Source organism: Myotis nattereri (genome assembly GCF_964212035.1).
Source record: "Myotis nattereri genome assembly, chromosome: 2".
Lineage (NCBI taxonomy): Eukaryota > Metazoa > Chordata > Mammalia > Chiroptera > Vespertilionidae > Myotis > Myotis nattereri.
The window spans coordinates 120,371,296-120,394,794 of NC_138076.1; the positions used below are offsets into that span (position 1 = coordinate 120,371,296).

General features: G+C 44.6%; 1 protein-coding gene and 1 pseudogene across 2 annotated transcripts in view; both read right to left on the reverse strand.

Annotated features, from left to right (window-relative positions):
* WNT5B (Wnt family member 5B) overlaps positions 1 to 22,058 on the reverse strand; it is a gene marked incomplete at its 3' end in the record, with an annotated part of 37,234 nt that extends 15,176 nt beyond the window's left edge. The window contains exons 1-3 of the mRNA XM_081083648.1: positions 21,967 to 22,058; positions 19,780 to 20,027; positions 14,269 to 14,561 (exon numbers count right to left, since the gene is read on the reverse strand). Coding sequence (XP_080939774.1) covers positions 14,269 to 14,561; positions 19,780 to 20,027; positions 21,967 to 22,043 — 618 coding nt within the window. The 5' untranslated portion in view covers positions 22,044 to 22,058. The remainder of the gene's footprint in view (positions 1 to 14,268; positions 14,562 to 19,779; positions 20,028 to 21,966) is intronic.
* On the reverse strand, positions 1,051 to 1,918 carry LOC308513532 (ADP/ATP translocase 2-like; annotated as a pseudogene). The gene has a single exon. The product of its transcript is annotated as an ADP/ATP translocase 2-like (transcript).
* Positions 22,059 to 23,499: the final 1,441 nt, after the last annotated feature.

The window sequence follows — 23,499 nt, forward strand, 5'->3', positions numbered from 1 at the left end:
CACCTGCTCCATCATCCTGCCACTGCCGATGCCCGCCATGTTCTGCACTCTGGTGCCTGCTGCTGATGCCTGCCATGTCCCGCGTGCACCCCCTGGTGGTAGCGCACATCATAGCAACCGGTTGTTCAGTTGTTCCACCGTTCAGTCTATTTGCATATTATGGTCTTATATGTATAGATGTCACCCCAAAGCTGCAGAATATACATTCTTCTCAAGTGCACATGCGTCATTCATAAAGATAGACCACATGTTAAGACACAAAACAAGTTCCTACAAGTTCCAGAAGACTGAAATCATATCAAACATCTTCTCAGATCACAGTGGAATGAAATTAGAAATCAACTACAGTAAAAACACCCCAAAACATTCAAACACATAGATGCTAAATAGCGTGTTATTAAACAACTAGTGGCCCGGTGCATGAATCCGTGCACATTGAAAGAAAATTAATTAGAAGAAATATTTTAATATAGCTATTTGCCCTTTCTCTATAATAGAAGTGTCAGAGATGAAATAAAATTAGTAAAATGTATAGGAAAATAATATACAAATTGATTAATAATCATGACGCCAGCTTCTTTCGGCTTCAGAGGTATGTTGTGTCAATAGTTGGTCTTCAGACATATTCTGTCAATGACAGTGCTTTCTTTCAGCTTCAGAATGTCAACAAAAACAACCATATTCACGATTGACAATGACAGATTGAAACACAAGCATGCGATTGGCACCAGCGAGAGCTTTATATGTATCATGCATGTGCGAGTCAACGTTTATTTATTTATTTATTTTACTTCAGATATTTTTTATTTCTTCAAATTTGTTGTTTATCAGGAGTGACTGAAATAAAAAATATAATTGAGTCTCATCATCATCATGGAAATGGCTTTAAGAGAAAACTGCTCAGATGAATATTATTGCTTCCCATTTTCAACCAGTAATAGTTGCCACTGATAAAACAGACAACCAACTCTGTCAAGAATGCTCAAGATATGTTACATGATACAACATGCCTGTTCACGGGGGCTGGAAGAGGGAAGACTAGGAAATAATTTATGTGAACTTCTTGATTTCATCATAGAAGACAAGCACCACCCATGCCTCTGAGAACATTGGACCATGCACCCTTGAAAAAAGCTCCTTCATCACGAGCAGTCGAGTGCGCCTGTGTACATGATATCAGTTCCTTTGCGCCCTGACTGCATCATCATGCGGCGACAAACAGTGTCAAATGGATAGGAAGTCAACCCAGCCACCGCTATGACGGACTGTGTGATCATCCAGCTGATGAAGATGTGAGTATTCTTGGGATCTGGAAGCATTCCCTTTGCAGTGTCACAGACACCGAAGTAGGCAGCTCGGTAGATGATAATACCCTGTACCGATACATTAAAGCATTGGTATAGGCCTCTAAGCCCATTAGATTTGTAGATCTTAACCAGGCAGTCACCGAGGCCTTTGAATTCCCTTTCAGCTCCAGCTTTGCCCACATCAGCTGCTAGACAGGTACGGGCAAAATCAAGAGGATACACAAAACACAAGTAGGTGGCCCCAGCAGCACCACCTGATGCCAGATTCCCTGCAAAGTATCGCCAAAACTGGGTCTCTTGTCCACACCACCCAGGAAGATCTGCTTGTATTTATCTTTGAAGGCAAAGTTGAGAGCCTGGGTAGGGAAGTACCTGATGACACTGTCCAGGTTACCACACCAGAAGGACAGGACTCCCTGCTCCTTGGGGATACGAACCACGCAGTCTATAATGCCCTTGTATTGCTTATCTGCAGTGATTTGCTTGCTGGCATGCTGCACCTGCAGCAGCAGCTTGACCCGCTCGATGGGTGCTGCCGCTGTCTTGGAGATGGCTGCAGCCACTCCACCTGCCAGGAAGTCCTTGGCAAAGGACACAGCGGCATCTGTCATGTTGAAAAGAAGAAGCGGGTGACTGCTGGCCTGGGACCGTAACTGGCTGAACTCCGGGGCTCTCTCAACATTTATTTTTAAATTGCCAGTGCGTGTCATAATGTACCAGCTGGTCGGTTGGTCGAATGGATGTATGGTTGGTCACTTAGCCTTTTATATATATAGATGAATGGTTACTAATGAGATCAAGAACGATATCAAAAACTTCCTGGAAACAATTGAAAATGAACAGACAACAACCCAAAACCTCTTGGGACACAGCAAAAGCAATCCTGAGAGAGAAGTTCATAGCACAACAGACCTACCTCAAAAAAAAAAAAACAACCAAGAAAAAAAACTATTTAACCCTAAAACTTAAAGAATTATAGAGAGAACAAGAAAAACCCAGAGTAACTAGAAGGAAAGAAATAGTAAAGATTAGAGTAGAAATAAATGACATAGAGACTAAAAACTATTGAAAAAAAAATCAATGAAACCAAAAGCTAGTTCTTTGAAAAGATAAACAAGATTGATGAACCATTAGCTAGACTCATGAAGAAACAAAGAGAGAGGATTCAAATAAATAAATTCAGAAATGAAAGCAGAGAGGTAATCACTGACACCACAGAAATACAAAGAATTGTAAGAAAATACTATGAACAACTATGTGCCAACAAGCTGGACAATGTCGATGAAATGGACAAATTCCTAGAAAAATCCTGTCTCCCAAAACTGAATCAGGAAGAATCAGAAAACCTGAACACACCAGTAACAACTGAGAAAATAGAAGCAGTAAAAAAAACAAAAAACAAAAAACAAAAACCTCCCAACAAACAAAAGCCCAGGTCCCAATGGCTTCACAGGGGAGTTTTACCAAACATTCAAAGAAGAAGTAACACCATACTCCTCAAACTATTCCAAAAAATCCAAGAGAAAAAAACATTTCCAAGCCTCTTTTATGAGGCCAGCATTAATCCTAATTCCAAAACCAGGCCAATAACAGGCCAATATCCCTGATGAATATAGATGCTGAAATCTTCAAAAAATATTAGCAAATCGGATCCAACAATATATTAAAAAGATCATACACCATGACCAAGTGGGATTTATTCTGGGGGTGCAAGGCTGGTACAATATTCACAAATCAATAAATGTGATATATCACATAAACAAATTGAGGGACAAAAATTACATGATCCTATCAATAGACGCATAAAAATCATTCAACAAAATCCAACGCCCATTTTTAAAAATCTGTATCTTTTTCTCTTTCTTTACTGAGTTCTTTTTTTTTTCTTTTTTAAATAATCTTTATTATTGAAAGTATTCTTCTATCTCATTTTTCAACATCCTGTAGTTTTCTGAGTACAGGTCTTTTGCCTTTTTGGTTAATTTTATTCTTAAGAATCTTAATTTTTTGTTGAAATGCTAAATGGAATTGTCTGTTTAGTTTCTCTTTCTGAGAATTCATTATCCTACATAATAAAGAGCTAATATGCTAATGAGACCAAATAGCAGAACGACCATCTGGACATCCTTCTGGATGACTGTCTGGACAACCTTCCAGACGAAGCCAGGGCTGCAAGGGCCGGCTGAAGCTGCAAGGGGCTACGAGGGCCGGCCAAGGCAGCCAGGGCTGTGAGGGCTGGCTGAGGCAGCCAGGGCCAAGCCCCTTGCACAAATTTCGTGCATTGGGTCTCCAGTTGGTATATAAAAAGCCATCGATTTTTGGGTGTTAATTTTGTATCTTGTTACATTGCCAAATTCATTTATTAAATCTGGTAATTTTTGATGGAGACTTTAGGGTTTTCTATGTACAATATCATGTCATCTGTGAGTAATGAGTTTTACTTCCTCCTTTCCAATTTGGATGCCTTTTATTTCTTCTTCCTGTCTGATCACTGTGGCTAGGACTTCCAGCACTATGTTGAATAAGAATGGTGAAAGCGGACATCCCTGTCTTGTTCCTGTTCTTAGGGAAAATGGTTTTAGTTTTTGTCCATTGAGTATGATGTTCACTGTAGGTTTGTCATATATGGCCTTTATCTTGTTGAGATATGCTCCCTCCATTCCCACTTTGCTGAGAGTTTTTATCAGAAATGGGTGTTGGATTTTGTCAAATGCTTTTATGCATCTATTGATATGATCATGTGATTTTTGTCTTTCAGTTTGTTTACGTGATGAATCACATTTATTGATTTGTGAATATTGTACCAGCCTTGCTTCCTGGGAATAAAACACACTTGGTCTTGGTGTATGATCTTTTCAATATATTGGTGGATCTAATTTGCTAATATTTTGTTGAAGATTTTAGCATCTATGTTCATCAGGGATATTGGCCTGTAATTCTCTTTCTTTATAATGTCTTTATCTGGTTTTGGAATTAGGATAATGCTGGCCTCATAAAAAGAGTTTGTAAGTGTTCCTTTTTCTTGTATTTTTTGGAATAGTTTGAGGAGTATATGTGCTACTTCTTTGAATGTTTGGTAAAATTCCCTTGTGGAGCCATCCACACCTGGGCTTTTGTTTGCTGGGGGTTTTTTATTCCTGCTTCTATTTCATCAGTTGTTAATGGCCTATTTGGGTTTTCTGATCTTCCTGATTCAGTTTTGGAGACAGGGTTTTTCTAGGAATTTGTCCATTTCTTTGACATTGTCCAGCTTGTTGGCATATAGTTGTTCACAGTACTTTCTTATAATCCTTTGTATTTCGGTGGTGTCAGTGATTACTTCTCTGCTTTTGTTTCTGATTTTATTTATTTGGATCCTTTCTCTTTGTTTCTTGATGAATCTAGCTAACAGTTCATCAATTTTGTTTATCCTTTCAAAGAACCAGCTCTTGGTTTCATTGATTTTTTGTATTTCTTTTAGTCTTTATGCCATTTATTTCTACTCTAATCTTTATTATTTCCTTCCATCTACTTACTCTGGGCTTTTGTTGCTGATCTCATTCTAATTCTTTAAGTTGTAGGGTTAGTTTATTGTTGACTTTTCTTTCTTTTTTTTTTTTTCAGGTATGCCTGTAATGATATGAACTTACCTCTCAGGACTGCTTTTGCTGTGTTCCAGAGATTTTGGGTTGTTGTCTGTTCATTTTCAATTGTTTCCAGGAAGTTTTTGATATCGTTCTTGATCTCACTGGCAACCCATTCATCCTATATAATAAAAGCCTAATATGCAAATTGACCAACTGGTGGAACAACTGATCACTATAATGCACACTGACCACCAGGGGGCAGATGCTCAACACAGGTGTTGCCCCCAGCCCGCAGGCCCCAGGCCAGCCAAGGAGGGTGCCAGGGGGGCCTCTGATTGCCCTGCCAGTCGCCCTGTAGAGGGAGGCGACCAGTGGTGGCGGTGGCAGGGGGCGGGCCAGCCAGCAAGCAGGCCGGCATCGCCCCTGATCACTCCTCCGGTTGCCTCCAAGGCAGGTGCCAGTGGGGGCCACCCCATTGCCCTGCTGGTCACTCCACAGAGGGTGGTGACCAATGGTGGCAGAGGCAGGAGGCGGGGCTGGCGAGTGGGTGGCACCAGGCCGGCCAAGGCAGGTGCCAGCAGGGGCCTCCCAATCGCCCTGCCAGTTGCCTCACAGATTGGCCCTGATTGTCGGCCAGGCCTAAGGACCCTATTCGTGCACACACTTCGTGCATCGGGTCTCTAGTCTATATATATAGAAGCCTAAGTGACCAAAAAACCAGCCACTATGACGCACACTGACAACCAGAGGGCAGACGCTCAACGCAAGAGCTGCCCCTGGTGGTCAGTGCGCTCCCACAGCAGGAGCGCCATTCGGCTGACCGACGGGTGCCAGACGCAGGGCTCATGGCTGGCCACCGCAGCCCAGAGACCGCAGCAGAGCGGCAGCAAGCCTACTGAGTGGAGGCAGGCACAGCTGGGCCAGGATGAGCAGGAGCAGCAGACAGGAGCTGCAGGCGGCATTGGACTGCCGGTTTTGGCCCAATCCCCCCCATCTATGCCAAGGGACCCCAATGGTGCACGAATGTGTGCACCAGGCCTCTAGTTGTTTAATAATATGCTATTTAGCCTACATGTGTTCGAATGTTTTGGGGTGTTTTTACTGTAGTTGATTTCTAATTTCATTCCACTGTGATCTGAGAAGATGCTTGATATGATTTCAATCTTTTTGAACTTGTAGGGACTTGTTTTGTGTCTTAACATATGGTCTACCTTTATGAATGACCCATGTGCACCTGAGAAGAATGTATATTCTGCAGCTTTGAGGTGAAATGTTCTATAAATGTCAATTAAATCCATCTAATCCAGTGTGTCCTTTAGAGTCACTGTTTCCTTGTTAATTTTTTTTTTTTTTTGGTCTGGAAGATCTATCCAGTGGAAGTCAATGGGGGTTAAAGTCCCCTACAATGACTGTATTGTTGTTGATCTCTCCCTTAAAGTCCTCTAGAAGTTTTTTGTTATATATTTAGATGCTCCTGTAATGGGTGCATATATGTTTGTCAGGGTTATATTCTCTTGTTGGATTGACCCCTTTAGTATTATGTAGTGACTTTTGTTGTCTCTTGTGATGGCCTTCATTTTGAAGTCTATGTTGTCGGATTTGTGTATTGTTACCGCAGCCTTTTTTTCTTTTCCATTTGCATGGAAAATTTTTTCCATCTCTTCACTCTCATCCTGTGTGTGTCTTTTATTCTGAGGTGGGTCTCTTGTAGACAGCATATAGTTGGGTCATGTTTTCATATCCATTCAGCTACCCTTTGTCTTTTGATCGGAGCATTTAATCCATTTACATTTAGGGTTATTATTGAGAGGTACTTATTTATTGCTATTTTAATTCTGTATGCCTAGGTTTCCCTCTCTATTTCTTCTTCTCATTACAGCAGTCCCTTTAGCATTTCTTGTAATACAGGCTTGGTGGTGATGTACTCCTTTAGCCTTTTTTTCCTCCCCGCCCCCCCCCCCCCCCGCCCCCCGGGAAGCTCTTTATTTGGCCGTCTGTTTTCAGATCCTTGCTTTCCATTACCTTGAGGACTTCATGCCATTCCCTTCTGGCCTGTAGAGTTTCTGATGAGTAATCAAGTGTCAGCCTTATGGAAGCTCCTTTGTAGGTAACAGTTTGCTTTTCTCTTGCTGCCTTTAAGATTCTCTGTCTTTAATTTTTGGCATTTTAATTATGATGTTTTTGGGCATGGGCCTGTTTAGGTTCTTTTTGCTTGGAGTTCTCCATAACTCTTGAACTTGTGTGACTTTTTCCATTACCAGGTTAGGGAAATTTTCTGCCATTATTTCTTCAAACACTTTCTCTATCCCATTCTCCCTTTCTGCCTCTCCTGGCACCCATGCTATTTGAATATTGTTATGTTTCACATTGTCCCACAGCTCCCTTAAGCTGTCCTCTTGGTTTTTTATTGTTTTTCTTTTTGATTCTCTGATTGAGTGATTTTTTCAACCCTGTCTTCTAATTCACTGATTGGATCCTCAGCTTCCCTTAATTTTCCATGTATTCCTTCTAATGTGTCCTTTATTTGTTCTATGTCATTCTTTATTTCTGTTTTCATAGTTATATCTTTTCTCATGCTGTTGAGCATCTTTACCATCATTATTCTGAACTCTGTATCAGATAAATTTCTTATCTCTGTTTCATTTATCTCTTCTGGAGAATGCTCTTGTTTTTTTCATTTGTGGGTTGTTTCTTTGTCTCCTCATTATTGATGTCTGTTTGTGTTTGTGACTATGTGTTAGGTATATTTGCTACATCTCTCAGTCTCTAGTGCAGGACAGTGTGAAACACTGTTTCTGTCCAATTACATCAGGCAAAGACTCAAAGCCTCCAGAGACCACAGAGTAATAGGATTTTATCTTGAATTGCCCTCAGGAAATTATCCACAGGTGTGTTAAGTTTTTTTCAACAGTGTGGGGTAATTCTGCCTGAAGGCTAGTTGTTATTCTCAGTCTCTTATTGGGCCTTCTCAGACACCATGGGCCAAGGTGTTTTCCAATAGGGTGTGTTGGCTGTCTTCCCCCCAGGCAAAGCTGCCTGTGTAGCTAATGCCTATGTGAGAAAGATGCCCTCTGCAGTATGAGGGACTGACTCAGCACCGGAAACCGGGGTGTCTGCCTTCTGAGCTTTAACTGCTGAGTCCCGGATCCTGACTTCTGCTCACACAGCTCCAGTCCCCTCTCCCACAGCACAAGGTGAGTGGCTTCTCAATGAATTTTGTGCATTAGCCCTTTAAGAGGGTGCCTGCATTTCCAGCCATCTCTCCTTGGCAGGCAGCAACCCTTCTGCTTTTCTACAACCAGATGTTATGTCAGTACCCTTTTCAGTTCTGGTGCTTTCTGCTGGGGGGGCCCAGCTTGGGGGTTAGACCCCAAAGTTCTCAGTGGTAACCCCCACAGCTGAGATATCTCTCCAGGACTTCAATTGCTGTCTGAGAAAGCCCGGCCAGTCCTTTCACACCTCAGCCACTCCTACCAGTCTCTACAAGGTCTCCACTTTCTGTCCTGGGTGTCAGGGTTCTCTCCAGCAGTCTTCCATTGATTATTCAGGAATTTTTCCTATATTTTAGTTGTAATTCCAGTTTGGTCCTCGGAGCATGTCAGTGTAGCATCCACTTACTCCGCTGCCATTTTAATTTCTCAACACCCATTTTTGATAAAAACTTCCAGCAAAGTGGAATAGAGAGAGTATATCTCAATATGATAAAGACCAAATATGACAAACCTACGTGAACATCATACTCAATGGGAAAAAACTAAAACCATTTCCCCTAAGAACAGGAACAAGACAGGATGTCTGCTTTCACCACTCCTATTCAACATAGTACCGGTAGTCTTAGCCACAGCGATCAGAGAGGAAGAAATAATAAAAGGCATCCAAATTGGAAAGGAGGAAATAAAGGTCTCATTATTCATGGATGACATGATATTGGGCATAGAAACCCTAAGGTCTCCACCAAAAAAAACCTACTAGATTCAGTAAATGAATTTGGCAATATAGCAGCATACAAAATCAGCACCCAAAAATCAATGGCTTTTTATACACCAATAATGAATTCTCAGAAAGAGAAACTAAACAAACAATCCCATTTACCACTGCAACAACAACAATAAAAACATCAAGATACTTAGGAATAAACTTAACCAAGGAGGTAAAAGACTTATACTCGAAAACTACAGGACATTGAAAAAAGAGATATAGGAAGATATAAACATGTGATAAAATATACTATGCTCACGGGTTGGTAGAATTAACATAATTAAAATGTCCATTCTACTCAAGGCAATCTGCAGATTCAGTGGAATACCTATTAAAATACCAATAGCATATTTCACAGATCTAGAAGAAATACTCTAAAGATTTACATAGAGCCAAAAAAAGACCTTGAATAACTGTAGCAATCTTGAGAATGAAGAACAAAGTTGAAGGAGTCACAATACCAGATTTCAAGTTATGCTACAAAGCCACCACAATCAAAACAGCCTGGTACTAGCACAGAAACAGGCTTATAGTAGATCAATGGAACAGAACAGAGACCCCAGAAATCGACTCAAGCCATTATGCTCAATTAGTATTTGACAAAGGAGGCAAGAACATACATTGGAGTTAAGACAGTCTCTTCAATAAATGGTGTTTGCAAAATTGAAGAAATACATGCAAAAAAATAAAAAATGAAACTAGACCACCAACTTACACCTTACACAAGAATAAACTCAAAATGAATAAGACACTTAAATGTAAATCGTGAAACCATGAGATTCCTAGAAGAAACCATAGGCTGAAAAATCTCAGACATCTCTTGTAGCAATATGTTTATGGATACATCTTCTAGGGCAAAGGAATCTAAGGAGAAAATAAACAAGCGGGCCTACATCAAAATAAAAAGCTTGTGCACAGCAAAGGAATCCATCAACAAAACAAAATGGGAGCCCACTGTATGAAAGAACATATTTGGCAATGATACATCTGATAAAGGGTTAATATCCCAAATACATAAAGAATTCATACGACTTAACAAAAGGAAGACAAACAGTCCAATGAAAAAATGGGCAAATGACCTAAATAGACACCTCTCCAAAGAGGACATACAGATGGCCAAGAGACACATGAAAAAATGCTTACAGTCACTGATCATCAGAAAGATGCAAATTAAAAGGACAATGAGGTATCACCTCACACCTGTCAGAATGACTATCATCAACAAATCAACAAATGACAAGTGCTGGTGAGGATGTGGAGAAAAGGGAACCTAGTACCCTGCTGGTGGGAATGCAGACTGGTGCACCCATTATGGAAAACAGTATGGAGCTTCCTCAAAAAATTAAATATGGAACTGCCATTTGACCCAGTTATCCCACTTCTATGACTATATCTAAGAAACCTGAAACATCAATCAGAAAAAATGTATGCACCCCTATGTTCATAGCAGCACAATTTACAATAGCTAAGATATGGAAACAGCCCAAGTACCCATCAGTAGACAAGTAGATAAAAAAAAGCTGTGGAACATTTATACCATGGAATACTATGCAGCAGTACAAAGAAGAATCTCTTACCCTTTAGATAGCATGGAGGGACTGGGAGAGTATCATGCTAAGTGAAATAAGTCAGTCAGAGAAAGACAAATATCACATGTTGTCACTCATATGTGGAATCTAAGTAACAAACTGATGAACAGAGTAGATCCAGAAACATGGAAGCATGGAACAGAGTGGGAAATCTCAGAGGGAAGGTGGGGATGGTGGGAGGTAATAAACCAAACACCTTGTATACATACTAGAAGCCCAGTGCATGGACTCTTGCACTGGTGGGGTCCCTTGGCCTGCCCTGTGGGGATTAGGCCAAAACCGACCCAGTGCACGGATACGTGCACTGGTGGGGTCCCTCAGCCTGGCCTGTGCCTTCTCGTAATCCAGGACCCCACCGGTGCATGATTGGGGCCGGGGAGGGACCTCAGGAAGGCTCCAGGGCGTGTCCAGCCCCTGTTGCCCAGTCCCAATCGGCCGGACCCCAGCAGCAAGCTAACCTACTGGTCAGAGTGTTTGCCCCTGGTGGTCAGTGTGCGTAATAGCAACTGGTCAAACGGTCCAATGAACAGTGGGACACTTAGCATATTAGGCTTTTATTATATAGGATATGCATAACACATGGACACACAATAGGGTGGTGAAGGCCTAGGGTAGGGGGCGGGGCAGGCTGGAGAGGGTCAATGGGGAAAAAGGGGGGACATATGTAATACTTTCAACAATAAAGATTTAAAAAAAACAAAAACAAAAACCTCATTGCCACTGATTACCAAAGGGAAATGGGCATGGGGGAAGGTAGAAGAGGGTAAAGAGGGGATGAATGGTGATGGAAGGAGACTTGACTTTGGGTGGTGAAAACACAATGCAATATACAGATGATGTGTTATAGAATTGTACACCTCACACCTATATCATTTTATTAACCAATGTCATCCCAATAAATTCAATTAAAAGAGCAAAAGAATTCCCAACCTGGAGCAGACAGAGGCAAAGGGAGAGATAAAGCACTATAACAAAAGGTGTAGAAGTGGAGGAAGGGGGCCAAAGACAGGGAGACAGACAGGGGAAGGTGTGTAAGTGACTGCAGATGAGGCAGATGGAAGGGAAGGGGCTGCCAAGATAAGGGCCCAGTACAAACAAACAGACAATTAAGGGCAATAAAATGAGGAGCCAGCAGAAGTGGGGTCAAGACTGTGACTGAAATGGGGCCCAGATTAGGATGAATGCCTAGTCACCTCCACATCTGTCACAACGCCACAGGGACAGCTCAGAGCAGAGACAGGAAACAGCCCTCCATGAATTTGACCCTTTGCTAGGAAGCAATATGGGAACTTTCATCTGCACATTCACATGCGCACACCCGGTGATCCCTGTCCTCAGAAACCTACAGGTCATGAGAGGAGGTAGAAAACGCCATACCCCAGGAAAAGTACAAATGCTATACTGCAGTTCTGATGCAGAGACTACTATCTGAGATCTTGACAAATGGATAAAATTTGGGCATTTGAGAGATAAAGTGAAGATCTTGACCTTTTCCACCAATCTCTCTCCAGTCGTGGTTAAACACGCAAGGACTGCCTAACAGACTGCTGAACAGAAAGGAAGTCCTGGAGACAGAGGCAACCCCACAGATGCCTGCAGAACTGTCAGCACAAACTGTCACCTAAGACAGTCTGGTCTCTCTGCCCTGGATTATACCATAACGGACACAGTTCAGAGCACTGACCATGACCTCTCACACCACCATGGATCAATGCCACCCCTCAGACACCCACATGTGGCTTAAGAAAATTGGCCTCAGGATATGCACTAGATAAGCAAGACACTGGGCAAGTGGCCAATTCTAATTTCTACTTGACGTCACACTATTGGTGATGCTAAGTCTACACAAGTGTACCATGTGCTACCAAGACAACATCACAAGATCCTGATTCATGTAAAACACATTCCCAATCCCATGTATTTTCTATTTTCTCCCATGAAACATTACTTATTTTTTAATTGAGATGTAAACACGTTTTTAGAAATATATTCATATGCTGTTACCCAATCATCAATTAACCAACATTAAATTTCTGGATTTATTTCTTCTCAAGAAACCTCTCTTTATTGTTGTTGTTGCTGCTGTTAAATGTATTTTTATTGATTTCAGAGTGGAAGGGACAGAGGGATAGAAACATCAGTGATGAGAGAGAATAATTGATCGGCTGCCTCCTGCACGCCCCCTATTGGGAATGGAGCCCGCAACCCGGGCATGTGTCCTGACCGGGAATCAAACAGCTACCTCCTGGTTCATAGGTTGATGTTCAACCACTTAGTCACACCGGCCAGGCCTCCGCTCTCGTTTTTCAATTAGCTTATCTCTGCTCTCACTAAAGTCCCTGGCCTGGACACGGAGCCAGCCAACTTGGTATAGTCCTGAGTGTGGCCAACACTCCCAGAAAGAAGTCTGTGAGAGGTCTGCGACCCCTGCCCCTATGTCAGAAGGGTGTCCCACCACCAGCACTCAGACCTGTTTACAGGGAGACCTTGATGCAAGTCCACACACCTCCCACAATGGCTATATTGGGAGAGTCCCGCCCCCGCCATTTCCTGGGGCAGGGGCCTCACAGTGCAGCACAGGAAAGAGGAGTCCAGAGCATGTGCCCAAAGGTGGGGTGTTTATGAACAAGGTACAGGCAGAGCAGGCATGTACTCCCAGAACACCATAAAGGCAATCTAATGCTGTTGCCCAATTAGGTTCTGCACATACAATAAAGCAAGTTCATCTCTAAACCTCCAGTTTAGTTTCTACTGAAACTGAGGCTCAGAGAATGTCATATCTTACAAGTGATTGGTGAGACTATCTGCAAAGAATGGTTTGTCCTTCACACTTCCACTTACATGTAAAATTCCCCTCACACAAGTATTTGCCATTAGACCTAAATGAGCTTTTGGACTGGGTTTCTGGATTATATGATGGCAGCTCTTAAGTCAGCTCTCTTTTACCTAAATCTTTAAGAAATCACAAACCCTAGCCCTGGCCAGTGTGACTCAGTTGGTTGGAGTGTGGTCATGTGCACGAAGGGGTGATGAGTTCAATTCCTGTTTGGGGCACATACCCAGGTTTTGGGCTCAATCTCCTATTGGGACGTGTGTGGGAAGCAGCTGATCAATGTTTCTCTCTCACATTTCTCTCTTGCTCTCTTTCTCTCTCTCCTTTCCTTTCTCTCTCAAAAAAAAAAAAAAAAATCAATAAAACTAAAAAACCAAAAACCCTAGACTAAGTCTAACAGCCTAAACTTCCATTCATCCTATCTGTTCAAATTACAAGAGGGCCAGTCAAGACAAGAACTCCATTCCTTATGTCTGAAATGCTGATCATAAGATTGCAACTAAGCCCTATAGCAGTGATGGCGAACCTATGACACACGTGTCAGAGGTGACAGGCGAACACATTTTTTTGGTTGATTTTTCTTTGTTAAATGGCATTTAATATATAAAATAAATAACAAAAATATAAATCTTTGTTTTACTATGGTTGCAGATATCAAAAAATTTCTATATGTGACACAGCACCAGAGTTAAGTTAGGGTTTTTCAAAATGCTGAGCTCAAAAGGTTCGCCATCACTGCCCTATAGGGACAGATGTACTGTGGAGAAACAAGGTTAAAAAAATGACAAGTGCATGTGCCGGTTGAGCAATGGACGCTTTTGAAAGGGATTAGTTCAATAATGTGGGCATCTAGGTGGGCAGTTGTAAGAATCTTCCTAAGCTGGCCAACCCCTTCTTCCATGGCCAGGTCACAGCTCAGAGCTCAGCCCAGGGACAGCCCCGTTGGTCTGCGGTGTGTGGGGAGGGGTAGGGATGGGGGACGAAGTCCAGCTCACCCTTCGACCCGCCTCGTTGTTCTGCAGGTTCATAAGCACCCGGCCCTGCTCCTCCGATCCCTTGGCAAAGTTCTTCTCCCGCTCCCGGGCATCCACAAACTCCTTAGCAAACCGGTAGCCGTACTCCACGTTGTCCCCACAGCCGCCCCACAGCCAGTCCCGGGGAAGGTCCTTGGGCCGCGCTGTCCTGCTGCAGCCACATGTGGACAGCTCACCCTCTCGGCAGGCCCTGCTGATGGCGTTCACCACCCCCGCGGCACTCACAGCATAGGTGAAGGCCGTCTCCCGGCTCCCTGCAAGACAAGGCAAGACGGGGGCGAAGGAGGTCAGCTCTCTAGTGGAGGCTTCCTCCCCTCTGCCTCCTCGAGACCCATGGCCACAGCCACAGCATAACATCCCAGGAGTGGCCTTTCACTTCCCATGACTCTAATGGTTTGAAACGTCTCTTGATAATGAGCTGAAATTTACCTACTCTGCCCTAGGATATACCAAATAGAGTGACTCCCCCGCAGCTCTTGGCTTACGCTAACACCCATTTCAGAAGTTTACATGACCAGTAGGTTCCTAGGAGGCAGAACCCAATGCAGGAGAGAGCAGACACTGAGGAATTTAGGAAACACCTGAGACCAAGAGAATGAGACTAAATAGAAATCATGGGACTAAGAACAGGACTCTATTCTCACAAACATCTCTCCCTTACAGATGTCAATGTTTCACTCTATGAGCCACACATCTGTCTTTTATTGCTACCATTATCTAGGTGGACAGAGGCAGGGAGCAGGAGTAGAGCGTGAACTAGAATTACAACATCCAGAATCATCCAAGCTGCCTCTGGGTCTTCCGCAGGGTCCACACTGCCTCCCAACTCCCAAGCACTGGGAACCACATCTATGGGACCCTCAGCAGGTCTCTCCCAAAACCCAGATCATTTCTAGTAGAAAAGCCGAACTGTGTTCCTCTATTGCTGTAGTGAACCACTTGAAAACTCACATGATATATGCTCTAATTCAATAAAAATGTTTACAAAAAATAATACTCAGCCACCAGGGAAATGCAAATCAAAATCACAATGAGACACCACTTCACACGCATGAGTATGGCTATCATCAATATGACAGCTAACAAGTTGGGGAGAATATAGAAAAACTGGAACCCTCATATACTGCTGGTGGGAATGTTCAATGGTACAGCTGCTTTGGAAACAGTCTGGCAGCTCCTCAAACATAGCATTACCACATGACCCTGCAATTCCACTCCTAAAATATATCCAAGATAAAGGAAAACATCTGTCTACATAAAAACTTATATATGAATGTTCACTGTAACATGATTCATCACAGCCAAAATGTTAAAAAAAAAACACAACAGCTCATATTGTCCATCAGCAGGTAAATGGGTAAACAAAAGGTGGTCTTATCCATACAATGGGATATTATTTAGCCATAAAAAGTAATAAGTACAGTCTGGTTGGTATGGCTCCGTTGGTTGTCATCCCATGCACCAAAGGGTTGCCAGTTCAATTCCTGGTCAGGGTACATGACCCGGTTGTGGGTTTAATACCCGGTTGTAGGTTCAATCCCCGATTAGGGTGCATACAGAAGGCAACCCATCAAAATTTTCTCTCTCACATCGATGTTTCTCTCTCTCTCTCTCTCTCTCTCTCTCTCTCTCTCTTTCTCTCCCCCTTCCTCTTTCTCTAAAAATCAATGAAAACATATTTTAAAACATATTTTATTAAAAAATTAATTAAGTACAGGTAGAATATGGATGAACCTTGAAATTATTCTGCTAAGTGATCACTTAGCATTTTGTGTCTATACTGAACCTCACATAAAAGGCCACATATTGTATGACCCCATTGATATGAAATGTTCATAATATGAAAATTCATAAAGACAGAAAGATCAGTGGTTACCTAGGGTTTGGGGAGAAGGGGAGAGAAATGAAGAGTGATCTCTAATGGGTATGCAATTTCTTTATAGGGTTCTGGAATTAGATAGTAGTGCTCATTGCACAGTCTTGTGAATATACACTGAACTGTATATTACTTTATATTTCAATAAAGTTGTTATAAGAAATAAGAAATAACATTCATATAGACTCAGTAATGGAAGGAAGAGAGTGGCTTTTAGCAGGAAACTGAGATTCAATCCTGATCTCAGCTATTAAACCAGACAGAATTTCTGCTCTCCATGGTCAGAAGTAGACACACCACAATTCTGTTTTGGCAGGTGGAGAGGGAAGCAGTCTGTAACTAGTAGGTCTAGAGTGATCACCTTACCCTATCAGGGTCCTCAAACTTTTTAAACAGGGGGCCAGTTCACAGTCCCTCAGACCGTTGGAGGGCCGGACTATAGTTTAAAAAAAAACACTAGTCGGCTGCTAAGCAACAGGCAGCGGCAGCAAAAACACCCGGCGGGCCGGATAAATGTTTTCAGCGGGCCGCACGTGGCCCGTGGGCCGTAGTTTGAGGACCCCTGCCCTACGTTTTGATTATCTAGGCCAGTGGTCGGCAAACCCCCAGTGGTCGGCAAACTCATTAGTCAACAGAGCCAAATATCAACAGTACAACGATTGAAATTTCTTTTGAGAGCCAAATTTTTTCAACTTAAACTATATAGGTAGGTACACTGTTATTAACTTAATTAGGGTACTCCTAAGGCTTAGGAAGAGCCACACTCAAGGGGCCAAAGAGCCGCATGTGGCTCGCGAGCTGCAGTTTGCCGACCACGGATCTAGGCACAACACAGCGAAGTTTGCAACCAGACCACACTGGAAAATTCGTTTTTCTCAATTAACCAGGGGCCAGCTTCTGGTCAGGAGTAGCCCAAGTGGACTAGGAGTAGCCCAAGAAAACCCAGGGATGCAGGAAGTCACACCCATGACTCAGCGATCAGGCTTAACATCTGAATCAGCGCTGAACCACTGCCAGAGACCAGGGCCTATCCGGTCTGGGGGAGTCAGACTATGAGCGTGAGCTCCCAGGATGTAAGAGGCTCTTAGGAAGGAGGGAGTCATGCCTGAGAAGCCTTCCCAGAATGGGGCGTCAGCCCCTGACCTGGCTCCTGGGGCAGGAAGGAGCCTCCGAAGCTGCAGTCCAGAGCCACATTCCACCCACGGTGAGCATTCCTTTTATAGCATTCCTCAGAGAAGTGGGTTGGGATCTCAAGGCAACCCATTTCCCCTTCTGTAGTGACTCTAATCACCAGAGCATTCTTATATTACGCTGAACTAGGCTTCCCTACAACTTCTGCCTGCTGGAGAGGCACCATCTAATCCCTTTTCCATATGACAGCCCTTCAGTATTTGAAAACAACTAAGATGCCTTTTATGCATTCTCTTTTCCAAGCTGCATATGTCTGATTTCTTCTTCCATTCTTTAGCAAACATGTTTTTTAGAGCTGAATCACCCCTCTCAGAACTGCCTTTTAAAATAGTGTACCTGAGGCTGAGCGTGATATCGCAGCCACTAAGTGCTCTGAGGGCCCTCGCCTATCAGCATGGCTTGGGATCCTAACCTGTCCTGAGTGAATCAGCTGTCTCGTGCAGTCATTCTGCCTCTTTTGGCCGGGGCTTCATTAGGTCCTGAGTGCAGGTGGCTCTGCCTTCATGGGCAGCATTTGGGTCTCACGTAAGCTTGGTAAGTAAGGCTTCTAGTGCTCCTCTCAGAAAGCAAGAATGTGTAAGCGTGGGGGAAGGGTGTCTATATATGAAACAATTCAGAGTGGAAAATCAAATCATATCAAGGAAAAAGGTTATTAAACCAGCAGCTACTAAAGAGACCTTACCCTAGTAGGATGACAGGAGACAGCAGGACAATATGATGCCCTCTCTGTTCCAACTGTCAGGAAGGTGCCTCCACGCTCCTCTCAGTGACAGGCCAAAGGCTCCCCTGAGCTGCTCTGCAGCCGCTCCAAAGAAGGAAGGGCTCTTTGGAAGTCACACACAAGACAGCAGTGAGAGGCCTCCCCAGGGGAGGAATGGAGGACAGCTTCCCAGGTAGCATAAGCCTGCAGGGAAGCTACAAAAAGGAACGGTGAAAATAAGGCAGACAGGAGGTTCCATTTGTAACGGAATAGGGTCGACTTTCACAAGCCATTCCACCATGCAAACCTGTACCCAGCAGAGTTTCTACTCCTGCCAACACTTTTCTTTCTAAAGTAAAAAAGTAAAGCCTCATTTTTTTGGCCTTCACTCAAACAGAACAACACATGGAAAGGATCTGGCCAACATCAGGCATACATTAGGTTATTCCCTTCAAGTGATTAGGGGGTGCCTCTCTCTATGCTTGGGCCATCCTTGTGCCCTCACTAGAAACCGAGGACAGAGGGTGCTGCTGACCAAGGTCTTTACCAGGGAGAAGGGACAGATACTAAGTATATTTGAGAAGAATTGATAAATTATCACCAAATCTCGCTTAACCCTCAAGTCCATTCTTAACCCTCAAGTCCAGTAAGACTGCCATGAGAACATGCGCATCCTCTTGTGAATCTCGAGTTGACACTGAAGAAGAGAGAAGTGAGGTTCAAAGTGTACTTTCCCCTGGTCCTCACTTCTCGATATGTGGTAGGGGAGGGAGAGGAAAGAGGTGAAGGGGGCGGGGGAGGGGCTGCCAAGTATACAGAGGAATGGAATCTCAACTCCCTAACTCCCTGCTGCTAAAATCATTCCTTGGGAAAACTGCAGCCTTGGGTAACTCCAGAATGCCTTTTGAGGGGAAGCTGTCCTGAGAGAATGTGAGATAGGGACTTCAGGGCTCTAACACCTTCCTTTTATGGCCCTGGGGATAAGACCCAGTAGAATAAGGCCGGATTTCTCAATTTCTTGCCAGGGAGAGAAGAATTACATTTCAAAAGGACCTAAAACAATTAGACCCTAGATCACACCTCCATCTAAGCAATAGGGCAGCAAAAGAATCCTAGACCAAGAGTGGGAGAGGGGAGAGAACAGAAATCTTGGGAAAAGTGGCCCTCTCATCTTTCTTCTTCAGTCTGTCCCCTGCCCCCACTTTCACACACACACCCTTTCAATGAAGAAGCCAGGACTGGATCTGGGTTGGATTCATGACAGCTATCACCAATTTGGCCCCAAGTTTCTATCTCTCTTAGAGTCCAAGTGAAAGAGGCAAAAAGCATACAGACATCCAGGGCAAGGCTCTCAAAGGAGGCCCTTGTGCTGAATGAGACAAAGGGCCCTGGTGGTGGGCGGTTTCCCAGTTCTAACTCAACTCAGATGCTCTGAGCCCTTCCCAGAGTGAGTCACGCTGGCTGCCCAGACAGGGCGAAGCTGGAAGAGAGGGTTAGCTGAGCATTGAGCTGTGCGGCTAACACATCCTCTGAGACACTGCTGTCTGCGTGCATCTCCCTCCCCGCTTGCAGGACAATTCCAAGCCATGAGAAAAGCCAGTTAGATACCCAAGTGGGCTCTCTCTGCCCCATCCTGAGAGAGCATGCTTGCACCCAGCCAGGTGAGCACAGCCCCTTCAGCCGAGCCTGGGCTGTGGCTGCTTACCTATCTGCATGACCCTCCCAAAGACAGAGGTGTCGTCCACGGTGCTGCAGTTCCACCGCCTCTGCCGGAACTGGTGCTGGCACTCCTTGATGCCCATCTTGGCTCCCTCCCCGATGTAGGCCATGTGCTCCTGGTACAACTGGCACAGCTTTCTCTGGCCTGGGGAGAGCCCAGGAAGCTGGCTGCACACAGGCTGGGCACCGATGATGAACATCTCAGGTCTCTGCACCGGGTTCATAGCTAGCGACCTGCAGCAGCAATTCAGAAAGGGGAAAGGAGTGAGCACACGCCTGCGTGCAGCAGTAAGTCATTCCTCCAACACATTTACTGAGTGCTTTCTGTGAATAAGACCATGCAATGAGGGCTGGGAAAAGGAAATTGAGGAGCCCTGGCCAATGTGGCTCGATTGGTTGAACTGTCATCCCAGTACGCTGGAAGGTCCTGGGTTCAAATCCCGTCAGGACATACCTACGTTGTGGGTTCGATCCCTGGTCAGGGTGCCTACAGGAGGCAACCGATTGACGTGTTTCTCTCACATCAATGTCTCTCTTTCTCGCTTCTCTTTCTCCCTCACTAAAACCAATAAAGAAAATTGGGGAAACTGAGGCACAAACACAGGTGACGACATGTGAGATATCAGATGCCAAAGACAGACTTGAGCTTCTGGATCCAGAGTGAGCAGATAGAGGAAGAGTTCTTACATCTGGGAGAGGAGCTTTTTAAAAAAATAATTATTTACTTTTAAATTTCTATTTTTTAAAGCCTCACTTACGGACATTTTCATTGATTTTTAGAGAGAGGGGAACGGAGGGAGAAAGAGAGAGAGAGAAACATCGATCAGTTGCCTCCTGCACATGCCCCGATTGAAGCCAGGGGTGAACCTGACAGGGAAATGAACCCGAGACCTTCCAATGTATGGGACAATGCTCCTACCCAACCTGGGCTGGGAGGAGTTTTATAAGGAGATGGCTAGACTGTGAGCTGGCTCTTAAAGCGTGTGGGGCAGGAGGAGAATGAGCCAGACAAGGGCAGGCTATATTCATTTGAGGCAGAGGGCAAAAAGAGCCAACAGGAGAGCACGTGACTTATTCAAGGAGTAGGAGTGATTGGTTCACTTTGGCCTAAATGCAGGATGTGTGATAGAAAGCAATACATTCCCTTAAATCAGTGGTTCTCAACCTTCCTAATGCCGCGACCCTTTAATACAGTTACTCATGTTGTGGTGACCCCCAACCATAAAATTATTTTCATTGCTACTTCATAACTGTAATTTTGCTACTGTTATGAATCAGAATGTATCTGATATGCAGGATGTATTTTTCATTGTTACAAATTGAAAATAATTAAAGCATAGTAATTAATCACAAAAACAATATGTAATTATATATGTGTTTTACAATGGTCTTAGGCGACCCCTGTGAAAGGGCCGTTTGACCCCCAAAGGGGTTGAGACCCACAGGTTGAGAACCGCTGACTTAAATAGAACTTCCCCTTATGCCTTTAAAATCTAATCCAATTTACATGCATCGCAATATATTCTAAATGTTTTCACTTCCCTATCTGACCCATACATCCCCTAATCCACCCTTTATCAGTTCAAGGGCTCTCCCTTCAGCTCATCACCCACCAGACACAATAAAGTGTTAAGTTAGATGAAAAGGCTGTACATTTGCCATCTGAGTAAAAATTTGAGCAGGGCACAGTCTGTGCAAAACAGGTGGTGAGTGCCTGCCATTTCCATGTTGACTTGGCAATGATAACAGTCTTTAAAAGACAAAAAGAAAGACACACATGATCCTACAAATCCCTCATCTTGTCATCAGACTTATAAAATAGAAATTCTACTCTCCTTGCCCCTACCAGCAAAAAATAAATAAAATAAAAATCATCCAATAGCAACAAAAGAGATATTTTCAACCACCCCTAGAAATGGCGGTACAGCCAGGAACAGGGGAATGCAGACAGGATCAGAGAAAAAGCCAAATGAACGAATCCTTTATCCTGTGGAAACTTTACTTCTGGGGGCTTGAGAGAGAAAAAGGGCTGTGCTAGATTTCCTGGGATAAAAGAGGGCCTTAGGATTCCTATGAATACAGGAATGATCACGACCCACCGTGACCTTCTCCACATTTCAATTACCAAAGGAGGCGTAGGTTGTAGAGTAGGACTTCAGCCCCTCTCACTCACCACCAGGAGCTGGCTTCGGCTGGGAGCTGAGCCCAGCTGGAGAGCAGCGCAGCGGCGAGCAGCAGCAGGCCTGGCATGGTCGGCCTCAGCCCTCCCCAGTGTCCTGGGAAGACCCCTGGGACTGCCAGCGTCCAAAACTGGGCTCCCTGAGAAAACAGAAATGGAAGGAGAATCAGTGTGGAAATGCAACAGATAGGGGAGGACCCGCAGACAGGGTGAGCTCTGGGCTGGATCTAACATCACTTTCTCTCTCCCAAAGAAATGCAGCCTCTTTCCAACCTCCAGTTCTTACTGTACATCTCACCATAGGGTTGCCTTGATGTCTCTTACCCCAAACCGTGAAGACCCCACTCGAGGCCTAATTCCAAAGGAAATACAAGCTGAGAAACTAGAAGACAGAACTGAAAACACGCTACTTCAAGAACAGAGCATGTGCTATGCAGCACTGATGCAATGCACATCTGCCCTTCCAGAGCGAGAACCACCCATCGCCCTCCTCTTTGCCTCTCACGCCTGCCAGAGGTGGATGTCTCTGGCCACCATGCTCTTTTGTGGCGCTAAAAACCAACTGACAGCCAAACAGGAGTTTCCCTCTCAATCTGTAACCTTCTCACTCTAAACAAGTTTTCCAAATCCCAGAAGCTGTTTACCAGGAATAACAGTAGGGAGAAGGCAAGGACTTTTCACTTTCTCAGGGCAACTTCTCTGAGAAATGTAAAAGCCTACAGCAAGCGGGGGCCCTAAAGCTCTGGAGGCTGGGGCGTGCCTCCCTGGGTGGCCCTCATCCCTCCCCTGTGCTCAGGGGCCCTGTGTCCCAGCAGCACCTACAGCAGAATGGGAGCACCTGCTGCTCCTCATGCGCACCCCTTGCCTCTAACATCTGTGCTGAGCAACAACCCCTTCCCTTGTGGCAGGAGAGCCTCCCGCATCTTTACTCTCCCGCAGCTTTTTGTAACTACCACCTATGCCTGTATTCCCCGCAAACACCTTTCCTGGAGTCCTCGAAAACCTACAGAAAATCCAGCTTCTGGATCCTGGAGCAAGTCTGTAAAAACACGCCCCTCCAACTCACCCTCACCTCGTTTCCCCCGGAGCTTCCATCCAGGGCGTGACCCCTCAGTCCTAGTGAGTCTTCTTCCCACTACCCCTTAACACCTCCAACCTTATACACACAAACACACGCTCCCAAAGCCCCCACCCGACCCCCACCTCACCGCGCAGTTCTGGGTCGCCAGGCTCTCCGGGAGGGGGCGGCAGGTGCTTTGGGTCATCAGCCTGGCAGATATTTTTGTCCTGGGGCCTCAGAAAGGAAGGTGGCCTGAGCTAGATCCAGGGAAGCTGGGCCACAGCCTAGCCCCACCCCCTTTTGGTTTTTCTCCTTGGGGTCTTCGCTGGGGCCGGGGCATCAACAGGCAGGTGTGTGAGGTCGGCAGGGGGCAGATCAAAGCAAAAACTTGCTCCTTCCCCTTTGTCATGCAGAGCGAGCTCGGAAATGATCCTGTCTCTAGCCCAGCGGACTAACAGCTCCCCACA